Consider the following 21026-nt stretch of genomic DNA (forward strand, 5'->3'; position numbering starts at 1 on the left):
AGCGCGGCGCGGGCTCGGTCAGAGCCAGCCGGGCACGGGCACGGGCACGGGCACGGGCACGGGCGGGCAGCGAGCGCTCCGCCCCGGGCCGGGACACCGACCGCACTGCCCCGACTCGCAGGGGCAACGCTCTCCGCTGCTCCCCTCTCTGTCCCCTCTCTCCCCTCTACCCCGCTCCTTTCCCATTTTCCTTCCTTCTGTCATGTCTTTTCCAGCCCTCTTCCGTTTGGGCAACTCCTTTTGTTTTTCGTTACCAATAAACAGATACAATGTTTGTCTCGTTTGAAATAATTTCGTCCCTGACCATCTATTTTTTAAAAAAACTACTCACAGCTTCCCACAGTGGAATGGGACACTCTGTCATTCACTGTCCCTTTACAAAATAAAGATGAAACACTGTAACTTTGAGATAGCTGAAGTTTAGATAGAGGCAGGCTGTCCCTTCTTTGCTAGGGCAATATATAAAGGTATACCATTTAGTATACAATCATCCTCACCCCTATTTTCTAAGAACTCATCTGCATATTGTCCAACAACCAAAAATGTTATATTTTAATTGCAGTGCAGTAAGTGCCAAAATTCTCTGCAAATTCACTGGCTTTACCTCTTGAAAACCACAACAGAAATTTAAAGCGTTTTCTTATCTAATTTTTTCCTCTTTAAAAATTCTTATAACAAGAGTATTCTCCTTTCCTTTATCCTGAAGGAGCAATACAAAGCATTAGGCAGTAGAACCACAGTTTCCTGGCAGTACTCTTTGCATATTATCCTCCATCCCTAGAAGAAAATAAAACAGTGTTTCCCAAGTTAATATAAATAACACTATTTTGAAAAATGAAAATGTTTCTTGCTGCTGTGACCATGCTACTAGACTGGGTCACAGGTGATGCCCTCCATTTAGGAATAGAACTAATCAAATCTCCTTGAGAGCAACTACAGCAATTCTCCTTTTTCTGGAGGAAGTCTTCAAATATTATTTGCATGTTTATTATTCTCTTACCTAATATAAATGTCCATGTAGAAAAATATGCTTTTAAAAATATTTTCAAAAAGTATACATAAGATATTATTATAAACAAGTACTGGTTCCAGAAAATCTCATACAGAAAATATATTGTTTCAGCTGATGTGCACCTTCTGAAAAACCCAATCTTGGCATAGTGTTTTAAGTTTACATCCCAACAATAAATTCACAGATAATTATATATAAATCTGAATTCACATAAAAAGTTAAGACAAAAATACCACACATTTTGAAGATGAGTGTGCCACTACAAGCAGGTCTGCTCAAATTCTTTTTGAAGAAGCTCCATGTGCACAGAGTAGCAACAGATCTAAGTGAACAACCACTTCAGCTAGTGTTTTGTGGGCTCACCAGAAATGTTGCATCTGCACACTGATTGCTTATTTGTTAATTGTGAAAGAACAAAATCCTTTAAGAAGCCCACAAAAATGTCAAATAGACTCTTAGGCTAGACTCTTGAAGAAATCACTGTATATTAAAGACTGTCTACAGCTCACTATTTTGAAAAGTTTTGCACATAATCTTGCAAAATGCTTATGAATTTTTACTGGCACAAGTAATTTGTAAAAGTGGTTGGGTTGTTTTGTTGATGGTGTTTGGTTTTGCCAGTTTTTCTTAAGTATAAACAATTCAGCCCTTTCTCTCTGAATCAAGTTCAGCCAAACTCACAAAACATCCAGCTGTGTTTGCAAGGAAACTTTCCTGTCTGACCATCCAGTCACACTCCCACCACCTGAGATTTTCACTGCTGGGACTGAAGCCCCTTCACAGCAGCCAGCTCCAATAAGCTGACAGCTGCCCTGCTTGACTCCCTACACACACCACTTGCATACAGTCAGACAAGACCTCCTTACCTGCTTGGACACAGGTAAGTGTGTCCCATAGCAGTGTCAGACATCTGGATCCTTCAAATAATTTGATCTGGTACAGACAGAAAAAGCCAGCTTGAGCTGGGTCCTGAGGAGGAGGGATCCTGAACCAAGCAATCACTGGTTTTTTACACCTTTACAGTCCATGTGCTCGATTGTCTGGGGCCTTTCTGCTGAGCCATAGGCTCCCACATGTCTCTTTGTGGCCAGTCACCTGGCTAGCACCAAGTCCCTATGCCCTCTGTTGTGCAAGTGTTCTGTGCCAGGTCATGGCTTATTGCCTGGGGCTCCTGCTATTTCCTGCCATCCAAAGCACAACCTGCAGCTTGCACTACAGCTGCCCACCAAGCTACCTGCACTAGGTGTAGTCCTTAACAACTTTAATTTCAAATCCTTTTGAATACGTTTAAACATTTGCAGAAATATTTCCGCCTCATTTTATGGTACCCTGTGAACGATGGGTACATCACCTTACAGCTGAGCTGGACGCTCAGAATGCCATTCTGTGACTGTGCAAAATACTGCACCATAGATGTAAATTATTTTAATGTTTTGAGCTGCACGGCCCATGATGATGACAAATGCTCACCTCCTATTAATAATGAAGAGAGAGTTTTTCCCTGCTAAGTCATCATAAATCACCATGAAAATGCATATGTTATGATTGGAATGCCCTACCTTTATCCTCATTTCTACATATTCTGTCCTATCCTAGTAAATCATATGGTCACAGTCATGGTCAGTTGATGTTACATTACCAAATATACCCCTCCTTTTTATTCAAATTCAGGTCAGTTATTCCAAATCCCAAGCCATAGTTTTAGGTTTTAATCTTTTTGCATGAAGCAAAGTGATAAAGGAGATATCAGTAAGGTTTAATAACACTTTTCATGTATTATTTCTAAGATTTGACACAAAGCTCTTTGTAAGCACTGTAATGAACTTCAGTGGCTTTGAGACATTTATAGCTTTTTATGCTTGAAATAATAATACATATAGTTATATAAATATAATATATAGTAAAGTATATATAACATATTATATGTATTACTATATTACATGTGTATATATATAAAATATACAATACATATACATATTATATATATATAGTATAGAAATAATAGTAAGGCCAAAATGCCTTCCATTCATTTAAATTTACATCAGCTCTGTTCAGTAAAACTGAATTTCTGTAGGTGACTTTTCCGAACAAATATTATGTATTCTCAGTTTAGTACTGCAAATGACACATAATATAGGGCAGACACAATATGAGGTTAAAAGAATTATTAAATTGTTCATTTTTACAGTGGGTATTGAAATCAACCATTTAAAGTGAAAAAGGCTACTTACGGGCAAATTGCAAAAGCGGTTGTGGATGTTTGTCACCTGTCTCATTTGCGACTGAAAGAAGAAAATATAGAGAAAAAATGCATTAAAATTTATTGTTACAGTAAGATTAATGATAATACGACATTTTATGCATATACAGATGTCTCAGTTTAAGAAAATTTAAAGAAACAAACACTCTAAAATTACTCCCTTTAGTTTCAATCAATCAATCCATTTCCACCATTAAAAATTAATATGAGTAGGTATATGTGAAAAAATAAATTTAATGACAAGCAGCAGGCAAAACAACAAAATATCAACAGGCAAAAAATAACACTAAATAACACAGACACAAAATCATTGAATTTCACAAATGCATGAAAATGAATGGTGGGGTAACCCTTCCCTCCAACACGGTGGCCCCCACAGACCCATGTGTGGCCTGAAAGACAAAGGGAAAATGGCACCCGAATTGACTGTGCAGTCTGGGAGACAAATGGGGGGAAAGCTGATGGGCAAAAAGAACCCTCCCATGAAGGCAAAGTTTACTAAGCAGTTCTATTGGCAGACGGGAATTTCCAGCATGTATGGAGTCAGCTCTGCTGCCCGCTGCTTCCCGCTGACACCCATGGGACTCCACCAGCGTTGAGGCTGCTGTCCTCCATGCTGGGGTAGTGTCAGGGGAAGAACCATCCCACAACCATGGACATGGATAAGCCCAGCCCCAGGAACCAGCTCAAGCTTCAGGCTGCTCACAGACTTTGCAAAGTTCATTCTGAAACAGTTTTTGACTGTGAAATGCAGTTTTTCTGGGTGGCTACTGTTGCCAGCCCAAAGCAACCCGTTCCAAAGCAGACCCTTCTTCAGCAAGCACTGCCAGAAGACAGAGATGGTTGTCTACTTCCAACCTCAGACTTGGAAAAGGACCGCGGCAATATCCCCACCACCATCCTGGTTCCATTTTCTGGCTGCAGTCTCCTAAAGAGACTGTAATAATTTTTGGGCACAGATACAGAATACAGTAACATTCTGGGTTACCCACAAGATTGGAGAGAAGAGTACTCAGTTGCATTAATCAGTATGGTAAGAAAAAAGTAAGATTATTGCACCTACATAAATTAAATGTTCCAGTAATTTTGGAAGACCAGAGGTTGGTTTAACAGCAAATTAAATGAAATTCATGTGCAAAGGAATACTCCAACCTTTGGAACTGCACATAGATATCACCCAGGATAAAAAAATTACTGCACAAATCCTGCTCTTTTTCTGCCTCAGATTCATATTGGCATAGCTCAACATTACTGGGACCCTGCTGGTACACAGTTAGTAAAGAGCATAAACAACTCTGTGGAATTCTCCCAATATTAAACTACAGTTGAAAAAGAGAGACGTTTTCAAGGAGAGTAGGAGAGTACTTACTATCCATTACGTTTGTTTGTTTGTTTGTTTGTTTTTTGTAGCTAAAATAATCATGAGGAACAAGACTGATAGGCACATATGGAAGAGAGCATAAGGGAACATAGAAACTTTGCAAATTCTTTGCTTTCTTTGAAAATGTTGTTTTCTAGACCAACCAAACTAAGAAAATCCATAAAAGGATGCAAAAGATCAGAACTGAGACTCACAGGTTTCTAGCAAGATAATGTCAAGTAAACACTAATGGACCTTTTCAAGTCAGAAAAGACTTTGATAAAATTTAATTCTTCTGTCAAGGCTTAAAGCGATCAGTTTAAATTTGGCATTATTTAAGACCCATATCCACTGTCACTGCAGCTTTCTTGCTCTTCAATCTCTACCTGCTGATTAAGATGTCTCTAGCACTCACTTCGGCGAACAGAGGGACTTAACACATCACTGGCTCATTTTGCTCCCATTAGCCACCAGATGGTAGCCTTAAGACACTGCATGCCTATATCAGCCTAGGAAACTCACCAGGCTGGCCAGAGAAAGGGCTCTGAGGCATCTCAAGTAGTACAAGAGACCCTTCTTTGGACTAAATCCATCACTGTGACCTGAAGCACAAACCCACACTAAATAAGCTCTCATGGTTGGACATTATATGCAGACATTGGAGTGATTCTACAGAGTTACGCTGGCCCACAGTCAAAACCAGCTCTGCTTCAGGTGATGGCATGGTGAAGGAGAGGCAGCAGCATCCTCCACGGAGCTGGTATCAAAACAGCTGGATCCGGTGACATCAAGAAACATACCAGAAAATATTGTTATAGCAAATATGTAAAGCTCAAGCAGCTAGTCTGTCTTAAACTCAGAGATGACACTTTGCAGGGGGTAGGCTGAGAGATCAGCAGCCAGACCAGTCTCTTCTGGGGTCCTCTATCACAGCAGAGACTCGGCAAATTCATAATATGCACTGATATCTTAATTGGAGCATCAAGTGAACAATTAATGGCCTGCTAAGGGCCTTTTAACTGTGCTATTATTTGCTTTAGAGTAGTTCCTCCACTTTGATGGCAGATGGCACTCCCTGGTCAACAGGGCCTTCAGGTGGACAGGTCTTAACTTTGTGCCACCCTCCATGTTGTTGCAACAAGAGCACTTCACCTAGGATCTGTGTTTGGCAGCTCAGCTCCCAGATTCACAGCAGCCAGCTCAACAGGTGTGGTTAACCCCTAAAAAAAATTACATTTTCCAGTTCCAGGATGCATAGGTTTGTTTTCAGCTGGCAGTGCTTTCCAGGGACATCAGATGGTGTTATACACAGAGTAAAGCTCTTCCATCTAGAATACAGCCACGCAGAGCAAAAGCACGACGACAACAGCAAAGCAATGATCAGGACAGAAATGCAGGGGATGATAAACCTGCATTCCTAGAAATATTCCTGGTGCAGCTGAGATAACCTCTGCCTGGGAATTGTCCAGACCCAATGCTGTGTAAGCAAGGGAAAATATTCAGAAGCAAAGAGCATTTCTGCATTTGCTCACAGGGAAAATCTTAGAAGATTTCACTTGATGCAGTTTTTACTGTGTAAATTCTGCATATTTATCCTATATACATGTAAGCAAGAATTTTTCACCAGATGGCCTGAAATCTTCTCAACACTTTGTCTTTTCAAGTTCATTAACAATAATAAGCTTTTGGGTGAAATTGGGTATGAATTAATAAAGCTGGGGAAAGATTAATTTCTCACAAAAAAGTCCCAACCCACACCAAAGATGACTTCTAGTACTTTCGGAGATTTCCTGCACCACTGTCCCTTTAGATATGCTTATTCTGCAGCCACACTCTACCCTTGTAGACTGAAGTCTAGGCTGATTTTCATCTGATTAGATGAGACTTTCATCTGATTAATGGGAAGGAAAGAGGGGCTGGGGGGCATAAGTGTTTTAAAGGTTTATTTAGTTCTTATCATTCTTTTATTTCCATTAATAAGGTTTTCTTTACGCACTTTAAAGTTCTAAGCCTGTTTTGCCCCTAAACCATTTTCTCCTAATCCTTACCTCAACCCCATGAGCTTTAGTTTAACTGGGTTTTTTTCCCTCCTCTGCTTCAATTCTATTAGAGGAAGATGAGTAGACAATTTTCAAGAGTGCACAGGCATTTGACCAGTGGTCAACCCACTACAGCTACCATGGCTTCCAGCTCACTTTATTAGAAAACACATCTTATAAACAATAGTATTGTGATTAGAAACATGAAAGTTTTATCAGACTGTGATAGCCTGCATACCTTCTGATTTGCATACCCTTGAAAACCACTTTTATGAGCTTCTTCACCCACTCCTCCATTTCTCATCATGTTCCCCTGAACTTGTAGCATCTGAGTTGGAGTACAGTCATCAAGTGTGTTTATATCTCTCTCACATTGCACCCCTTGCCCTTTCCTAGTTGTACTTCCCCTGTACAAAGACCCAGGTAAATTCCCGCATAGCTGAGATGTTAAGAAAACTTTCCTGTCTGACCACCCAGTCACGTTCCCACCATCCCAGACTGTCACTGCTGGGACTGAAGCCCCTTTGCAACAGACAGCTCCAGTGAGCTGACTCTACTCCCTACATACATCCCACTCACACTGTCAGACAAATTTTCCTCACCTGTTCAACCCCAGGTTTCCAATAGCAAAGTCGCAGATGTCTACTAATTTAATAAAATAAGTAATTTAATCACGGTGCAGCAACACAATAAAAGCCTAAAGCAAGTGTCTCCAGGAAGGAATCCTGAACAAAGAAATGCTTTAGCCTTTATACAGTCAGAGACTGGAAAACGTAATCTGTTTTGGTGCATCTTGGGATCTTGGAATATGTGGTTGAATGTTAGATTAATGGGTGTTGGTGTAAGGAAAGAGTTAAACAAAGAACAGCAGCACCAGCAGCAGGTCTCTCTGAGACAGCATGTACCTGAGACAGAACTGAACAACTGAGTTTCTACTTCCACGTCAACATAGATGCACACTCTTCACGCTCCTTTACCATGGCTTTGGAGAGAACAACAGAAAATGTCAAGAGGAAAGATTTATTGTAGGACTGTGATCATGTCTGTAAGCTGTAACCAAAAAAAAACCCTCTTAGGAGTAAAGATATATATATTTATGCTTCAGAATAAACCTTAGATTCACTCAGATTCACTCTTTCTCTGCTGGTGGGTCTCATCTATTCATGTATCACAGTGGGGGGGGGGGGGGGGGGGCGGGGGGTCTCAGACCTTGCCCTGGTGAGGTAGTCCCCTCTCCCTCATCCCCACAGTGTCATGGGAGGCCATCCCAGTTTTGCCTAACCCTGAGTGGCTGAGAGACCCTAAGTCCCACCTGGGAAGAAAGTCTGGAATGGACCAAGGCTGTAAGTAGCCTGACCACAAGGCAAGCATGTTGTCCTTTAACCCTACCTTCATCTCAGAGCTTTACATTACTGGAACCCAGGGGCTGGTAGCTATGCTTATTTATCTATATATTTCCTGACTTCCTGTTTTTCTCCCTTTTTTCTTCTCTCTTCTCACAGAGTGTAACATCAAATGGGTTACAATCTATGTTCAGTGGGCTGTCTATGCTGTGATAAGTGGTGTTATGTAGTATTTACTCTTTTGCCAATGTTCCTCAATTTTCTATAGTTTGCCCATAAATTTCTGTGTATTTTTACCTCTTAAGAATATTTGGTTGGAATTTTCTACTTTGCGTCTACCCAGAGCAAAAGAACCTTGGTTTAGCCCTAGGTTCGAATGATCAGGATGTAACACATATCCTTCACAGTCTGTGAGCCCATTCCAACATTGATATTTATTCTGCAGATTTCTCATCTTCATTGGCTCTTGGAGAGTTTCTGGGTGATTGGACACCCCTCTCCATGGCCAACACCACAGGATGCTAGGCAAAGTGTTAGCACCAGTTCACAGCTTGTTTCCTGTGGCTCCCACCCTTTTTTTGCTCCCACGGCACAGATTCAGACCTTGCATTGCAGCTGCACTTTGAGCTACCTGCACTGTGTATAGTCCTCAGAGAAACTATTTTGCCCATCTAGAAGAAAGGATGCAGAACAAAAATCAAGTGTTTATGCCATTTCCTATATTGCTTCATGAGTAATTGCTGTCATAGGATGCCCAGATACCCCAGTCTGATTGACACAAACTTGAATAAAGTGCATGAGAAAATGTGAGAATCTGCAGAAGTACCTTCCCTTCCCTTCCCTTCCCTTCCCTTCCCTTCCCTTCCCTTCCCTTCCCTTCCCTTCCCTTCCCTTCCCTTCCCTTCCCTTCCCTTCCCTTCCCTTCCCTTCCCTTCCCTTCCCTTCCCTTCCCCTCCCTTCCTCCAAAAATAAGCTCATTATCCTATACTTCTGGCCACCATCTGAGATAGACCACTGAACTGCCTTAGTCTGGTTCAGATCAGCAACTCATCTGTTTTTTAGATACTGGCTTGTCTATCACATATAACTCATATATAGTCACCAATTATGATGTAGTCATATGTATGCAGACATGATAACATCAAGTCATGATAATATCACTCCAAACTAGCCCCCTTGTGCAGGGGTATGAGAAGCATGAGTTGCCAGCACCTGGTCAAAATGGCACAAAGCAGCCCTGGCAAGTGGCACAGTGCAAAAGAGGAAGGCAAAAAACACCTGGAAACACTTCCTATCTCACTTTGAGGGCATAAAAAAAGGTTCCATCCCACGCTCCATGTCATGACAGACTGCCTTCCTGGTGCATGAGCAGTGGGCAGCAACCTAGTCAAAAGGGATTGGAGGAGGCCTGACCAGTAGCCATGCTCAGTGCTGCAAAGGAAGGCAGAACCCCCTGAGGACCAGTGCCAATCTGCCCGAAGGGAAAATTCCTTTATAATCCCAGCACTAGTGGCCAGCTGTTTCCTCAGCATGTGGGCAGATGCCCGACACCCATTCTGTGTCAACCTAGGGTCAACACAGGGACTACTGAGAGTGGCCAAATTCCCTCAGTCTGATCATTTTTGGGAGCAAGAACCCTTTCCTCTCCAGGCAGGGTGTTCCAAAGCACTGGGGAACCTTGGCAACATCTCCGCATCCCATTTCTTAAGACTGTTGAACCAGATTCCAGAGGGGATGAGGATGGAGAACTTTGTAATGTTCCTTGAGAAGGCATTCCTTTGGTTTCACCATTGCTCTCCAGATGAAAAAGCTTTGGACACCTCCAGGGATTGGTGATTCTTCTCATCTCCAGCAGTCTCCTCCAGCCTTCTTCAGTCTTCCTTCCTGAGCTCCCTCCAAGTAATTCCACCAGCTCCTCAAGGACTTCCTTTCAGACATCTACAGGCTCGCCCCAGCCCAGCTTTGACAGTGGGACACAGGAGGATGCTCCCTTTTGTCCTGCCCCAGGCAGGCCAGTGACTGCTGTATTGCAGGGTGGTGGCACTGAGACACAGGGGTGATGGGGCCCCCCATGCCCAGTCCTACCTGCAGCAGCCCTATCCACTGGCTCTCTACCCAGTGTCCTTCAGAGCCTTTGAGGAGGTTCAGGGAGGCACAGGATGCTGTCCCTGCCCTTGGTTGCCATGCACTGGGCACAGCTGCTGGGCAGCCCTGATGCCTCCTCTGGCACTTGGCTCTCAAGGACTAACCAGTGCTGTTGCTCATCTCAGGCCACAGCAGCACCCGACCCTGCAGTCCAGAGACCACCCATAATAGCAGACCCCTCTCTGCATCAGACCGAACCTCCCTGAGACCATGTCACAAAGGACTTGATCTGTCTGGACACAAACCCTTTTCCTGGAGCACAAGGGGACTGGTTTTGGCAATTGCAGTTTGGTGGAAAGCTGAGCTCTAAACAGAGCCATAGGTGTGGATGTGTGATGCCAATCGACCACCATGGATTTTTTTAAACATTTAGATTTGTGTCCAAATGAGCACCAGGAACAAGGAACTTGTTCATTGGATTGTCTGATTTATGAAATCTAAACACTCATGTAAGGCTCAGTGTGAATCCCATCACAACCTTTAAAACATTTGTTTCACCTATGATCTTATACTTCATGAAATAACCTTGCTTAAGTTTTACCAACTCCAAATCAGCACCAATTCCTTTGATAAAAATGACCTGCTGTGATGGTGCCAGGAGCATGTGACCCTCTGCCACATGCTCACCCACAAAATGGCTGCTCCACCTTTAATACCCCGGGTGTTGTCTCAGGTAACCCTGCCCTCGCCTCCCCCCCCCCCCCAGTCCATCAGTCAACTCTTCTTCAACATCCATTGATGGAGATCACTTTCTTGCAGCTTGGTTGGGGGTTAGGTGTTGCTATGCCACGCCTGGTTAGAAACAAGCCTGCCCACTCCCAAATGCCCTGACTACCAGGGCCATCCAGTGGCAACAATGTAAAAGAGAAAGGGAAAGAGGACTACAGGGAGAACGAATCATAATAACATAGCTATACATCAATAAAACTTCTCTTAACAGACACATAATATTCATCCCTTAATTGCGAAAGCCAACCATCACATTATCCATCTATAATATTCCCCTGCTATACCATGGGATCCTTTCCCATGGGAGACAGTTCTCCATGAACTCCTCCAATGTGGTTCCAATCTCAAGAGCAACAGTCCTCTCAAAACTGTTGCAACATGAGTCCCACCCACAGGGAACAGTCCTGACAAAACAGCTGCCCAGTGGGTCACTTTTCCACAGGGTGCAGTCCTCCAGGTGCATTCTTCCACAGGGTGCAGGCTGCTCCAGCCTGGCAGTAGGGGCCCCCTCTCTCTCCATCAGGTCTCCCACTGGATCACAGCCTCCTCCAGGCATCTACCTGCTCTGGTGTGAGCACCTCCCCCATGGGCTGTGGGTGGATCTCTGCATCCCCCATGGATCCCCATGGGCTGTGGGTGGATCTCTGCATCCTCCATGGGTCCCCATGGGCTGTGGGTGGATCTCTGCATCCCCCATGGATCCCCAAGGGCTGTGGGTGGATCTCTGCATCCCCCATGGATCCCCATGGGCTGTGGGTGGATCTCTGCATCCCCCATGGATCCCCATGGGCTGCAGGGGCACAGCTGCTTCACCATGGTCATCAATCACCATGGCCTGCAGAAGAATCTCAGCTCTGGCACCTGGAGCACCTCCTGCCCCTCCTTCTCCACTGACCTTGGTGTCTCCATATTGTTTCCCTCACATGTTCTCACCTCCTCCTCTTTAGCTGGAATTCAAATGGCTCCCCACCTTTTTTTCTTTTTCGTCTTAAATATGTTATCACAGAGGCATTACCATCATCTCTAACTGGCCCAGCCTTGGCCAGCAGCACGTCCATCTTCAGAGCCATCAGGGATTGGCTCTGCCAGTGCAGTGAAAGTTTCTAGCAGCTTCTCACAGAAGCCACCTCTGTGGCTCCCTCCCTACCAAAAACCAGGCCCTGCAAAACCAACATAGTTCATCAGCCACTCATTAGAGAGTGCCTGTACAATTACATTAGTCCTCTCTAAAACTTCCAGTCTGCCACATCTGCAACATCCATAGTCAGCATTCCAGCACATATAATATTTAATTGCCTTTGACACATAAAATGTGCCTGATTGTAGTGCACAAAGATATACTACCATCCCAGAAGCAAGTTCCCTACATAAATCTGTTTTTGTTCAAATTTCACTATCATCTCCTCATTCACTGGTAATGAACAAGAAGTTTGTGGTCTCCAGTTTAAGAAAAGCTTTTGACCTTCCCATGCATTTGTCTTTCTGAGGTTTTAAAATGTGGGTTCCCTCCCTCCCACTTTGTTTCCTCTACAAGGAAGATCCAGATCGTAAACCTTTGCTCCATCTGACATTATAAGTGCTGATGCATAATATCTGTGAATTTTAGACACAAGGCAAGAAAAGTACTCAGAAAGGGTGAAGGTCAGAAAGTCTCAAATTACATGGTATAACTTTCAAAGTATTTCAGAATATATGCTATTGGATTCTGCGCTCACCTCCTGCTCTCAGACTTGATGTCTGAATTGAAAAAGAAGTTTGAAAGCTTAAACATTTTCAGAAAATAAAATTATGTCACATTGGTTAAAGCTTGCAGCAACTCATGGTAAATTTTGGGCTAACAATCCAGAAATCTGAGGTTAATCTCTGAGGAAACCTAAGTATTGCAGAAATGAGCATGTCCTCATCATGATCAAGTTGTGCAATTCATCTCTGGGTCAAACAGAAAAATAACAGAGGACAAGGACCAAATTTGAAATTACATTTTCACCATTTTGAACATATCTGCTTTGTTTTGAAAAAGCACACTGGAAAATAAAGCTTAAGAGACACAATGTTAGAACTTGGCTATCAAAAACAAAATCATAGTACTATTGACCTACACTTTTGTAAGTAGGGTTATATCTTTTTATTTTCTTTCAAGAAGAAATTCAGCTGTATTTGTAATACTAAAAACTATGATCTGAAGTAGCTCTGCACACAACAGAATAGTAGCATCCACATTTTTTATCTCAGTTGCTAAATTTCCTTTAGGTGAGTAAACTAGCAAATGTCTTCCTCTCCAAGTAATAGGAGGTCACCACTTCAATGAATCGAAACACTGCTTCATCTGCAAGCACATGGAAGACAAGAGATGGCAAGCCCACATGTATTAGATTCATTTAGCAGTTTCACAGAAGCAGGTCTAGACTGCCACTATCACTCTAAAATCATTAAAAAGAATGTTAAGTGTCCTTGGTTTTCAGATGATGCCTTGATGAAAACAATGGGAGATCAAAATGTACTTTCTTGTTATAGTATATTTTGCTCCCTAAATTATATTTTGCAATTCGAAGAATGATATTTAAACTGCTTGTAAAAGTTAATAAAACTTGGCAAAGTTAATAGAATATGTAAACTACTGACCAAGGCAGCAACTACTGACCATAAAGTAGTCAAAATAAACAGGTATCATTCAACTGGATTCCTGCTTTCACCAATATTGGACATCAGTGACCAAAAAAGGCAGTCTTGCCCCTTTCATCTTGCATTTATTTCCTAATCTGCACCAAGATGACACTGAAAGAAAAGCAGTGACACTGATTTTGCCCAGGATCAATTCCTAGGTGCCTTTCCCAGACACAGTACCATCTGCAGTGGCTGAAGGTGATGAGAAAGCAGAAAAATAATGAAGGGAAATGGCAGAACTACTTCTTTCAATGGTACCAGTGGTTTGAAACACCTTGAACTGCTCAAAAAACTTTTGTCTGACTGACTGACTTCTGGCAAAAACAGACAAAAAAAAGCAGTACACAGAGTTAGAACATCCACTGTCACATTTCTAATTATCTCACTGATTAATATTCCTATTAATACAACTGGAAAACCAGAGGAATGAGAAAGAGGTTTAAAACTTATTTTTAATAGCACTATTGCTGATAGCTTTGAACCCTGTTAAATCTCCCCTGTGGAAAGCTGGCTGGGGTAAAATTAGAATAAACTGAGAAGCTATATTTGCATCCTAGCAGAAGTTATGAAGTTATGGAAATTATAGGGTAAAATGTAGTTGCTTCTCCCAGGATGAAATGTGGTTGGCATGCTCAAAACCTATTCCATGATGATTCCCACGCATGTGACCTTCAAACTCTGAGCTCCTGCCAAGCGGGAAGGAATGGAGGGTGGAGTGGAGTGGAGTGGAGTGGGGTGGGGTGGAGTGGAGTGGAGTGGAGTGGAGTGGAGTGGAGTGGAGTGGAGTGGAGTGGAGTGGAGTGGAGTGGAGTGGAGTGGAGACACTGAGGCCAGTCACTGTTGGAACCTTTGCAGGGAAGGGAACTCAATGGTACTCTTCATCTAATAAACCACAAAGCACGTGTCAACCAGGTGATATAGGGGAAGGTGTCCTGCTGCTGAGCCAACAGCTGTGGGGAAATCACTCTCCTCAGATGAACATGGTTCATTAAAGCCTAATTGGAATGTTAACAATCTCAAAGTTACCTACCTCCAAGGTACAACTACACCTCACTGGGCATATGATCTATATTCTTTCTGACTGTATCTTTAAAAGCAAAGCAAGATAATTTTACACCAATCTGTAACAAAGATATGCATGACTAGAGTCACTCAAGCTCCAGCTAAACACAAAGAAATAGTATAAAAGTAAGTGAAGAATGAGGGAAAACTACAAAAAACAATATAAAAGTAGGTCGAGAATGGGGGCAAAGTTAAGGAAGACAGTCACAACTGCTAGGATCAGTTGATGGGCTGAACCTGTCTTCTCCCCTGTAGGGTAAGAATCATACTCTATGCAGGCTGAATACTTTTGCTGGGGATTAGAGCTTGTCTGTGTATTACTTTGAATATGTTTTTTGCAGCCAGATACGATCACTGACCTGTCACAATTTTGCATTAATAAAGAGTGTTATTCCCTACACTGTTAGTGTGAGTCCTTCACGGGCACTAGCATTTGCCAGCAGTGAATGACATACTCAGATAAAGAGGAAGACCCACGGAGGAGGGTCCCACATGCTGTTTTGGTGTATTTCTCTAAGGCAGTTAAATCACCCCCCAATCCAGCAGGACTGCTCACTGAAGGGTCCCCCCAACAAGATGCTGACAGACTGCTTGGGCACAAGGTTCTCGTATTTCCTGGGGAACTGACAGCCAAATTAAATACTAAGGGTCAAATACATCTACCCATTAAAGGTCAAGGAAACATCCCCTCTTCATGTGACAACCCCCCTTATGCTCAATGAGGCACTTTAGTTTGTAGATACTAAGTACACTTTTTTATATTGCTTTTCTGATATTTTAACCATCTTCTTCAGAATTTATCTCCATCTAAACACTGTATTACACTTTTTATATTCTAGGTGAAGTCTTTGGTAACCACTCCCTCAGAAAACCCCAACATAAAAAATTTCCTTTACAATGAAGGAGAAAAAAATTTTAGAAGAAGATAAAAAGAAAAAGCAGTTTGCTTGGGGTTTTTTTTGTTTTTTTTTTTTTTGTTTTTTACATTGTTGAGAAACAAAGGGCATACAAGCATGCATGGTCATGACAACAGGAAAAAATAATATCAGTAAGGAACTTTCTGTTAAAGCAGAAGGCTGGAATTTTCAGAGTTCTGGAAAATTAAACTAATTGCGGAATGTTTCAAAATAAAAAATAAATACTCAGTAATTCTCAGGGAATCATCAGTGTCTCACTAACCTTATTAGAACTGTTCAACCACTACTTTTGTCCAGTTTGATCGCTTTTCCCTTCTTCTCAGAAGACATGCATATTTGAAAAGTGTTACATGTGTGTCCCTCATTTTATCTTTGACAGACTATTTAATTACTCACCCTACCCTTTTCTTTTTCCTAAAAGCATATTTTTTTAGACTTCTAGACTACAAAAGTATATGGAGAGTGAGAGGGACAGATACAGATACAGACATTTCTCCAGATACAGATATTGACAAGTGTGATACAGTTATCCAGCTCCCTTCATAGAAAATAGAAAGAAAATGTCACTTCTAGGGCATGATTCAGCTCAGCCTAGATTGATGTTCAAAATAAGTCAGATGAACAACACCTTAAAAGAATTTATTTTTCTTCATTTATTATAGAGGAAGCCAACATGATTACCTCAGCTGATGATGCCTTAAATTAAGTGAAATCTTGCCCTGACCTGGTTATATATGCTGCTTGTACAGGTCATGCTTGAGATTCTCCCCCTGAAAACAGTTGGGCTGTGTAGAAACTACCAGTAGTAGTGCAGTCGTAGCTACAGCGTAGGAGCTTAACCTCATAAATGTTTAATCTGATGGGGAAAAGTTCTCCTTCGAAAGGTTCTTAAGCAGATTAATTACAAAGTTACCACAGAAACTTTTTTTTCCATTGTTTACAGCTTATTGTGACCCTTAGGATCTGAATTTTGTAAGAGCAGCTAATTTTTCACAGGCATATTTATCCCCTTGCTACACATTCACAAAAAAAAGGAAAAAACGTGTGTCTCAGGGATAAAAATAGAGTGATCCTTAAAAAAAAGAAAAACAAAACCCAAAAAAATACAAAAAAATACAACTCAATGACCTGTGCAAAGCTAAACGAATGCTAGACCAGAAGTTCAGTCTCTGATATGTGTGCAGTTTGGGGTTCCCTGTTCATCAAAGGAACTGGCTCGCAAAATAAAGGATCCCATAACCATCACAGAGCAACAAACCTTCTTAACCCCAAGTATCTGCCAGCTCTAATACAGCATCAAATCAAATTATTCTCTAGCATGGGGAAAATGAAGTAACTCCAGAGCACTTTATTAATAGATACTTAAATTAATAGTGATACAATTGCATCCTCACTCAGCAGAGCACTTCTGTTACCTGGAAATACAAGACTGATAAATGCTTTACTCTACATCAGTACTAAGATACTGAGATACAAAAGTAGGTGATGCTTTGGAAGGACAAGTCTTAGTTTTAAGGATCACAGAGACATAAGTGCTTGTATTCACACCTGACAGCAGAGCCTCAGCTGCCACTTCATTAGAAACTTTTGTAAATGTCATCCACTATGAAGACAGAAAGGTTCTGATAACTATCAAAAACTGTATGCCTCTTTATGATTTAGTGCATCCAGGTGTAAACAAGTTGTTCCTGAAGAATTAAGAGAGCTAGAGCCTTTGTATACACGGTAAAGGTGTCTTAGGCTACGTTTGCAGTGACAGGAACGTTCAAAGGATAAAAAAACTAACCACAGTACTTTGCATTTGCCTTTTTCTCCTGATTGCCCTGGACTGTTTTCAACTGCCCTGATTCTGACCAATATGTGCCACAAAACAGAACATAAGAGGTCATGCAGCATTAGATTGATTCCCTCAACAGCAGTTATAGCACAGATGTGCACACCTGTCCAGCGGCCCTGTTTCCACTGCATAATCCAATGCCATGGGAAGACGCATTTCAAGGCTGGAGAGGAGCTACAGGAGTGCAGCCTGAGAATACGTTTTCCAGCTGGGACACCTGAAGAGAACTAGCACACTGTTCAGTGCCAGTTTCTCTCTTCTTTGGCCCAGAGGTTCATAAAGGAGAGGAGATGTCACAGTAAAGTCACACCAAAGTGCAGAGACTGGCTTCAGTGATGGGTAAGATGGCAAATTGGGCTTGAACATGAGCCAGCAACTCGCCTTAGCAGCAAAGGCAGCTAACAATGTCCTGGGCTTCATTAAGTGCTGCCAGCAAGAAAATGGAGGTGAGACTGACCTACCACGCAGCTCTGATCAGGTCACACTTGGAGTGCTGAGTCTTAGTCTGCACTTCCCTGAGCAAAAGAGAGATGGAGACACTGGAGAGAGTCCACCAAAAGCCAACAAAGCTAATTAAAGCACCTCATGGATAAGCAATGTTAAAGAGCTAAGACTCTTCTACCTGGAGAAGAGAAAGCTTAGGGGGATCTCATAAGAGTGTAGATACATCTGTAGGTCCAGGGATGCAGAAAGGACAGACAGGCTCTTTACAGCGGTGCCCAGAGACAGGACCAAAGGCAACATGCACACACCAAAGAATAGGAGGTTCCCTCTGAACATAAAGAAACACCTCTTTTTTTCTTACTGTGAGTTTGTCCAAGTACTGGCACAAGTTTCTCAAAAGCTTTTGGAGCCTCCAAAATTGAAGATATTAAAAAGCCATTTGGACATGGTCTTAGGCAATTCTGGTATAGGTGGGTATGCTTGAGCAGGAGGATTGAGCAGGATGGCCTCCAGAAATCTTTTCCACCCTTAACCACTCTGTGATTCTGTATGCTTTCACCTTTTGCAACAGCTACAAGATGCACTGAGCAGACAGACTCTTTGAGAGTTCAGAGGCTCTTAAAAAACCTGTCAGCTCTTGTGATCTTCCTCTGCATTGTCTCTTCTATATACATTTAGGTGAATAGGACATACTTTTAGGATATACACCATCTTTCATCCTCCCCCTATGCAAAGGCTACTATATTCAACAGCCTGGACTGATTTCTGTGGCCATTCATAAAGACAACCATTTCAGGCTAGTTGATTTACTAAAAAAATAAGCATGGCTAACCTGACTGAATATTTTTTTCATTAGTTGGATATATTTCTGTGCTACAATGAGCAGATTGTATAAATGCTGAGCTACTATTCCTATTAACTATTGCTATTTTTCCTGTTAAAAAGTGAGCTCAGAACGCACATAAAAGATTTTCAGTCTGGGCAGCGTGGCTGAGATAATTAACTATATGTCAAACCCACATTTCTAGCAGCAGGCTATGTCTACACTTTCTCTCACTGGGTCTATTCTAAAAGCCAAAAAGAAAAGAAGATCCACTGCTTATGATTTCCATTGTTTGTATCAGACAAAGAGATGACTGGGAAAGGCAATAGGAATTTCTGAGTTTTCTTTCTCAAGAGATAAACTCACTATTTTCATATTTGCATAATTTGCATCTTTTTTTTTCCTATTTTAATTTTTAATCTGTATGCATCCCTGGGATCATCACTTTGCCCAATCAGGTTTTCATCAGGTATCTTCCTACATATGAACAAGTCCTACTCTGCAGAACAGTAATAATATGCTGTGGGCTCTGTCTCTCAGCTCCTAGGAGAGTTCCCTTTAAAGGAACTTCAAAACATGCAGTCTCTGGAAGTTTTATTTACAAAATACTTGTGTTTACTAGGCAATAATCCCATTGTTTTTAATATGGCCTAATTATACACCATTTCCTTTGCCCTTCTGTTTCATTCTTCAGTCGCAGGAGATCCAGATTTAGCCCTATGGCTGTTCATGGGACTTCTCAGGAAGTTCCTCTGATGCTTGCTCTCCCTCCCTTCCTGGACAGGAAGGGGCCTCAGGCATCATCCAAGCCCAGAGAGCACCCAGAGCACACCTAGATAGTATTTGAGGAAGCATGTGCCAGGAAGCCCACACCTTGTTCTGTGCTTCCCTTGGAGGACATCTGTATTTATTTCTGAACATGTAAATTTTCCCATTCCTCTTTTCCTACCTATCACTTCTAATGTTTCCCCATGAAATTCAAAAATGGGACAAAAGAGTTTAAAAAGTGCAATTAAGTGTGAATGATGCCTTTACAACTCCTCTGTTTGGATCTTCTTTAAATTGCAGGTCTTCTCTGACTTTTACCCTTGGTCATTTGTAATTCTACTAAATTTTTGTACAATTGCTGCATAGTTGATTTACCTTTCTGTTTCTGTAAAGTTAAACAAACATACACCTGCATATTTAAAATTAGGCCTAAGAAACACCTTTCTTTGGCAATAACATCACTTCATCTGCATGCTGACTGGAAGACAAGAAGATATGCTACCTCCTTTAATCACAGGAATCCTGTATAAGTGGTTACTGCACATCCCACACAGCAGAATGGATTCACAGCTCAAGTACATCAGTGGCAGCTCTGACTGAAAATGACCTGAAGTTTACTGCTTTTTCATCTACTTTTTCTACACAAGTAGGTTTGCATGGGCAGTAGGAAAGGAGCATTGCAACCTCTTTTTTGAAGAGGCTTCATCATAATTCTTCCCCTTAACTGTTCAGCAACTCAGTTTTAATCATCAGAGAATTCTCCCTTCTCACTCTTCTGTGCACTGTCTCAGGAACAGGAGGTTGAATGTGAACAGCTCTGTGGCTCTAGAAATGCTGCAAAAGTGGTTCACGTAATGGAACTGCACTGAGTTTCCTGCTCTCTTCAATCATTGTCACTCCACAGGTATTGCTGAGGATTTCCACATAAACACTTCGGCACCAGTGCATGAACTCTTCATGTACTTTTTAAGCAGCATGGGATCAGATATAATGGACTTTAAGAGTTTTCTTAAGAGCTTTCTTTCTGGGATTCCATTCAGGAGTCCAAATGTCTGAGTAATAAATCCTGGCCTGGAGTACTGCATATCCTTAAAACCAGGCTACGAACAGACTCTGTATGTTTTGCCTGTGCTTCAGAGAGCAGGCCAAGAACAGGGCAGGATTTCCCACCTTCAGCTCATGAAATCAAATCTGATCAAACAAAACTTAATGCTGCTTTGGCTCACTTGCCAGGTGGAAAAAATAGGAAGGGTTTCTCACAATGAACAATATGTGCAAAACAAACCTACAAAAGTTAATCCTGGTAAATAAACCTCTCATTAATATTCAATACAGCAAGTCAGCCATACCATTCAGTAACACTACACCACAAGCTTCTGGTGCAGATTTTACTTCCTGTTATTCAGTAAGGTTTTGTGTGCAAGTCCAACAATAGAATCATGGCTTGAATGAAAATCTCATTTTAGGTTTTCTTAAGGCTGTCTCAGGTGTGTAAATTATTTATCTTCATCTAAAGATCCATTTAAAAAAAAAAAAACTAACAAAATTGAAACTCCGTATTCTAAACAGAGCAAAAATTACTGTAAGTCATTTCAGAGAAAGTTAACATATTTATAATCTCTA

The 21026-nt window shown here is 41.8% G+C and overlaps 1 protein-coding gene across 2 annotated transcripts in view; it reads right to left on the reverse strand.

Moving 5' to 3' along the window:
• The window catches only part of PDE1C (phosphodiesterase 1C), a 217241-nt gene that overhangs the window by 188841 nt on the left and 7374 nt on the right, over positions 1-21026 (reverse strand). For both annotated transcript variants that reach the window (XM_062498241.1, XM_062498250.1), the window contains exon 2: positions 3244-3294. In XM_062498241.1, the coding sequence (XP_062354225.1) occupies positions 3244-3294 (51 nt within the window). The remainder of the gene's footprint in view (positions 1-3243; positions 3295-21026) is intronic.

The sequence above is a fragment of the Cinclus cinclus genome, chromosome 1, assembly GCF_963662255.1.
Source record: "Cinclus cinclus chromosome 1, bCinCin1.1, whole genome shotgun sequence".
Taxonomy (NCBI): domain Eukaryota; kingdom Metazoa; phylum Chordata; class Aves; order Passeriformes; family Cinclidae; genus Cinclus; species Cinclus cinclus.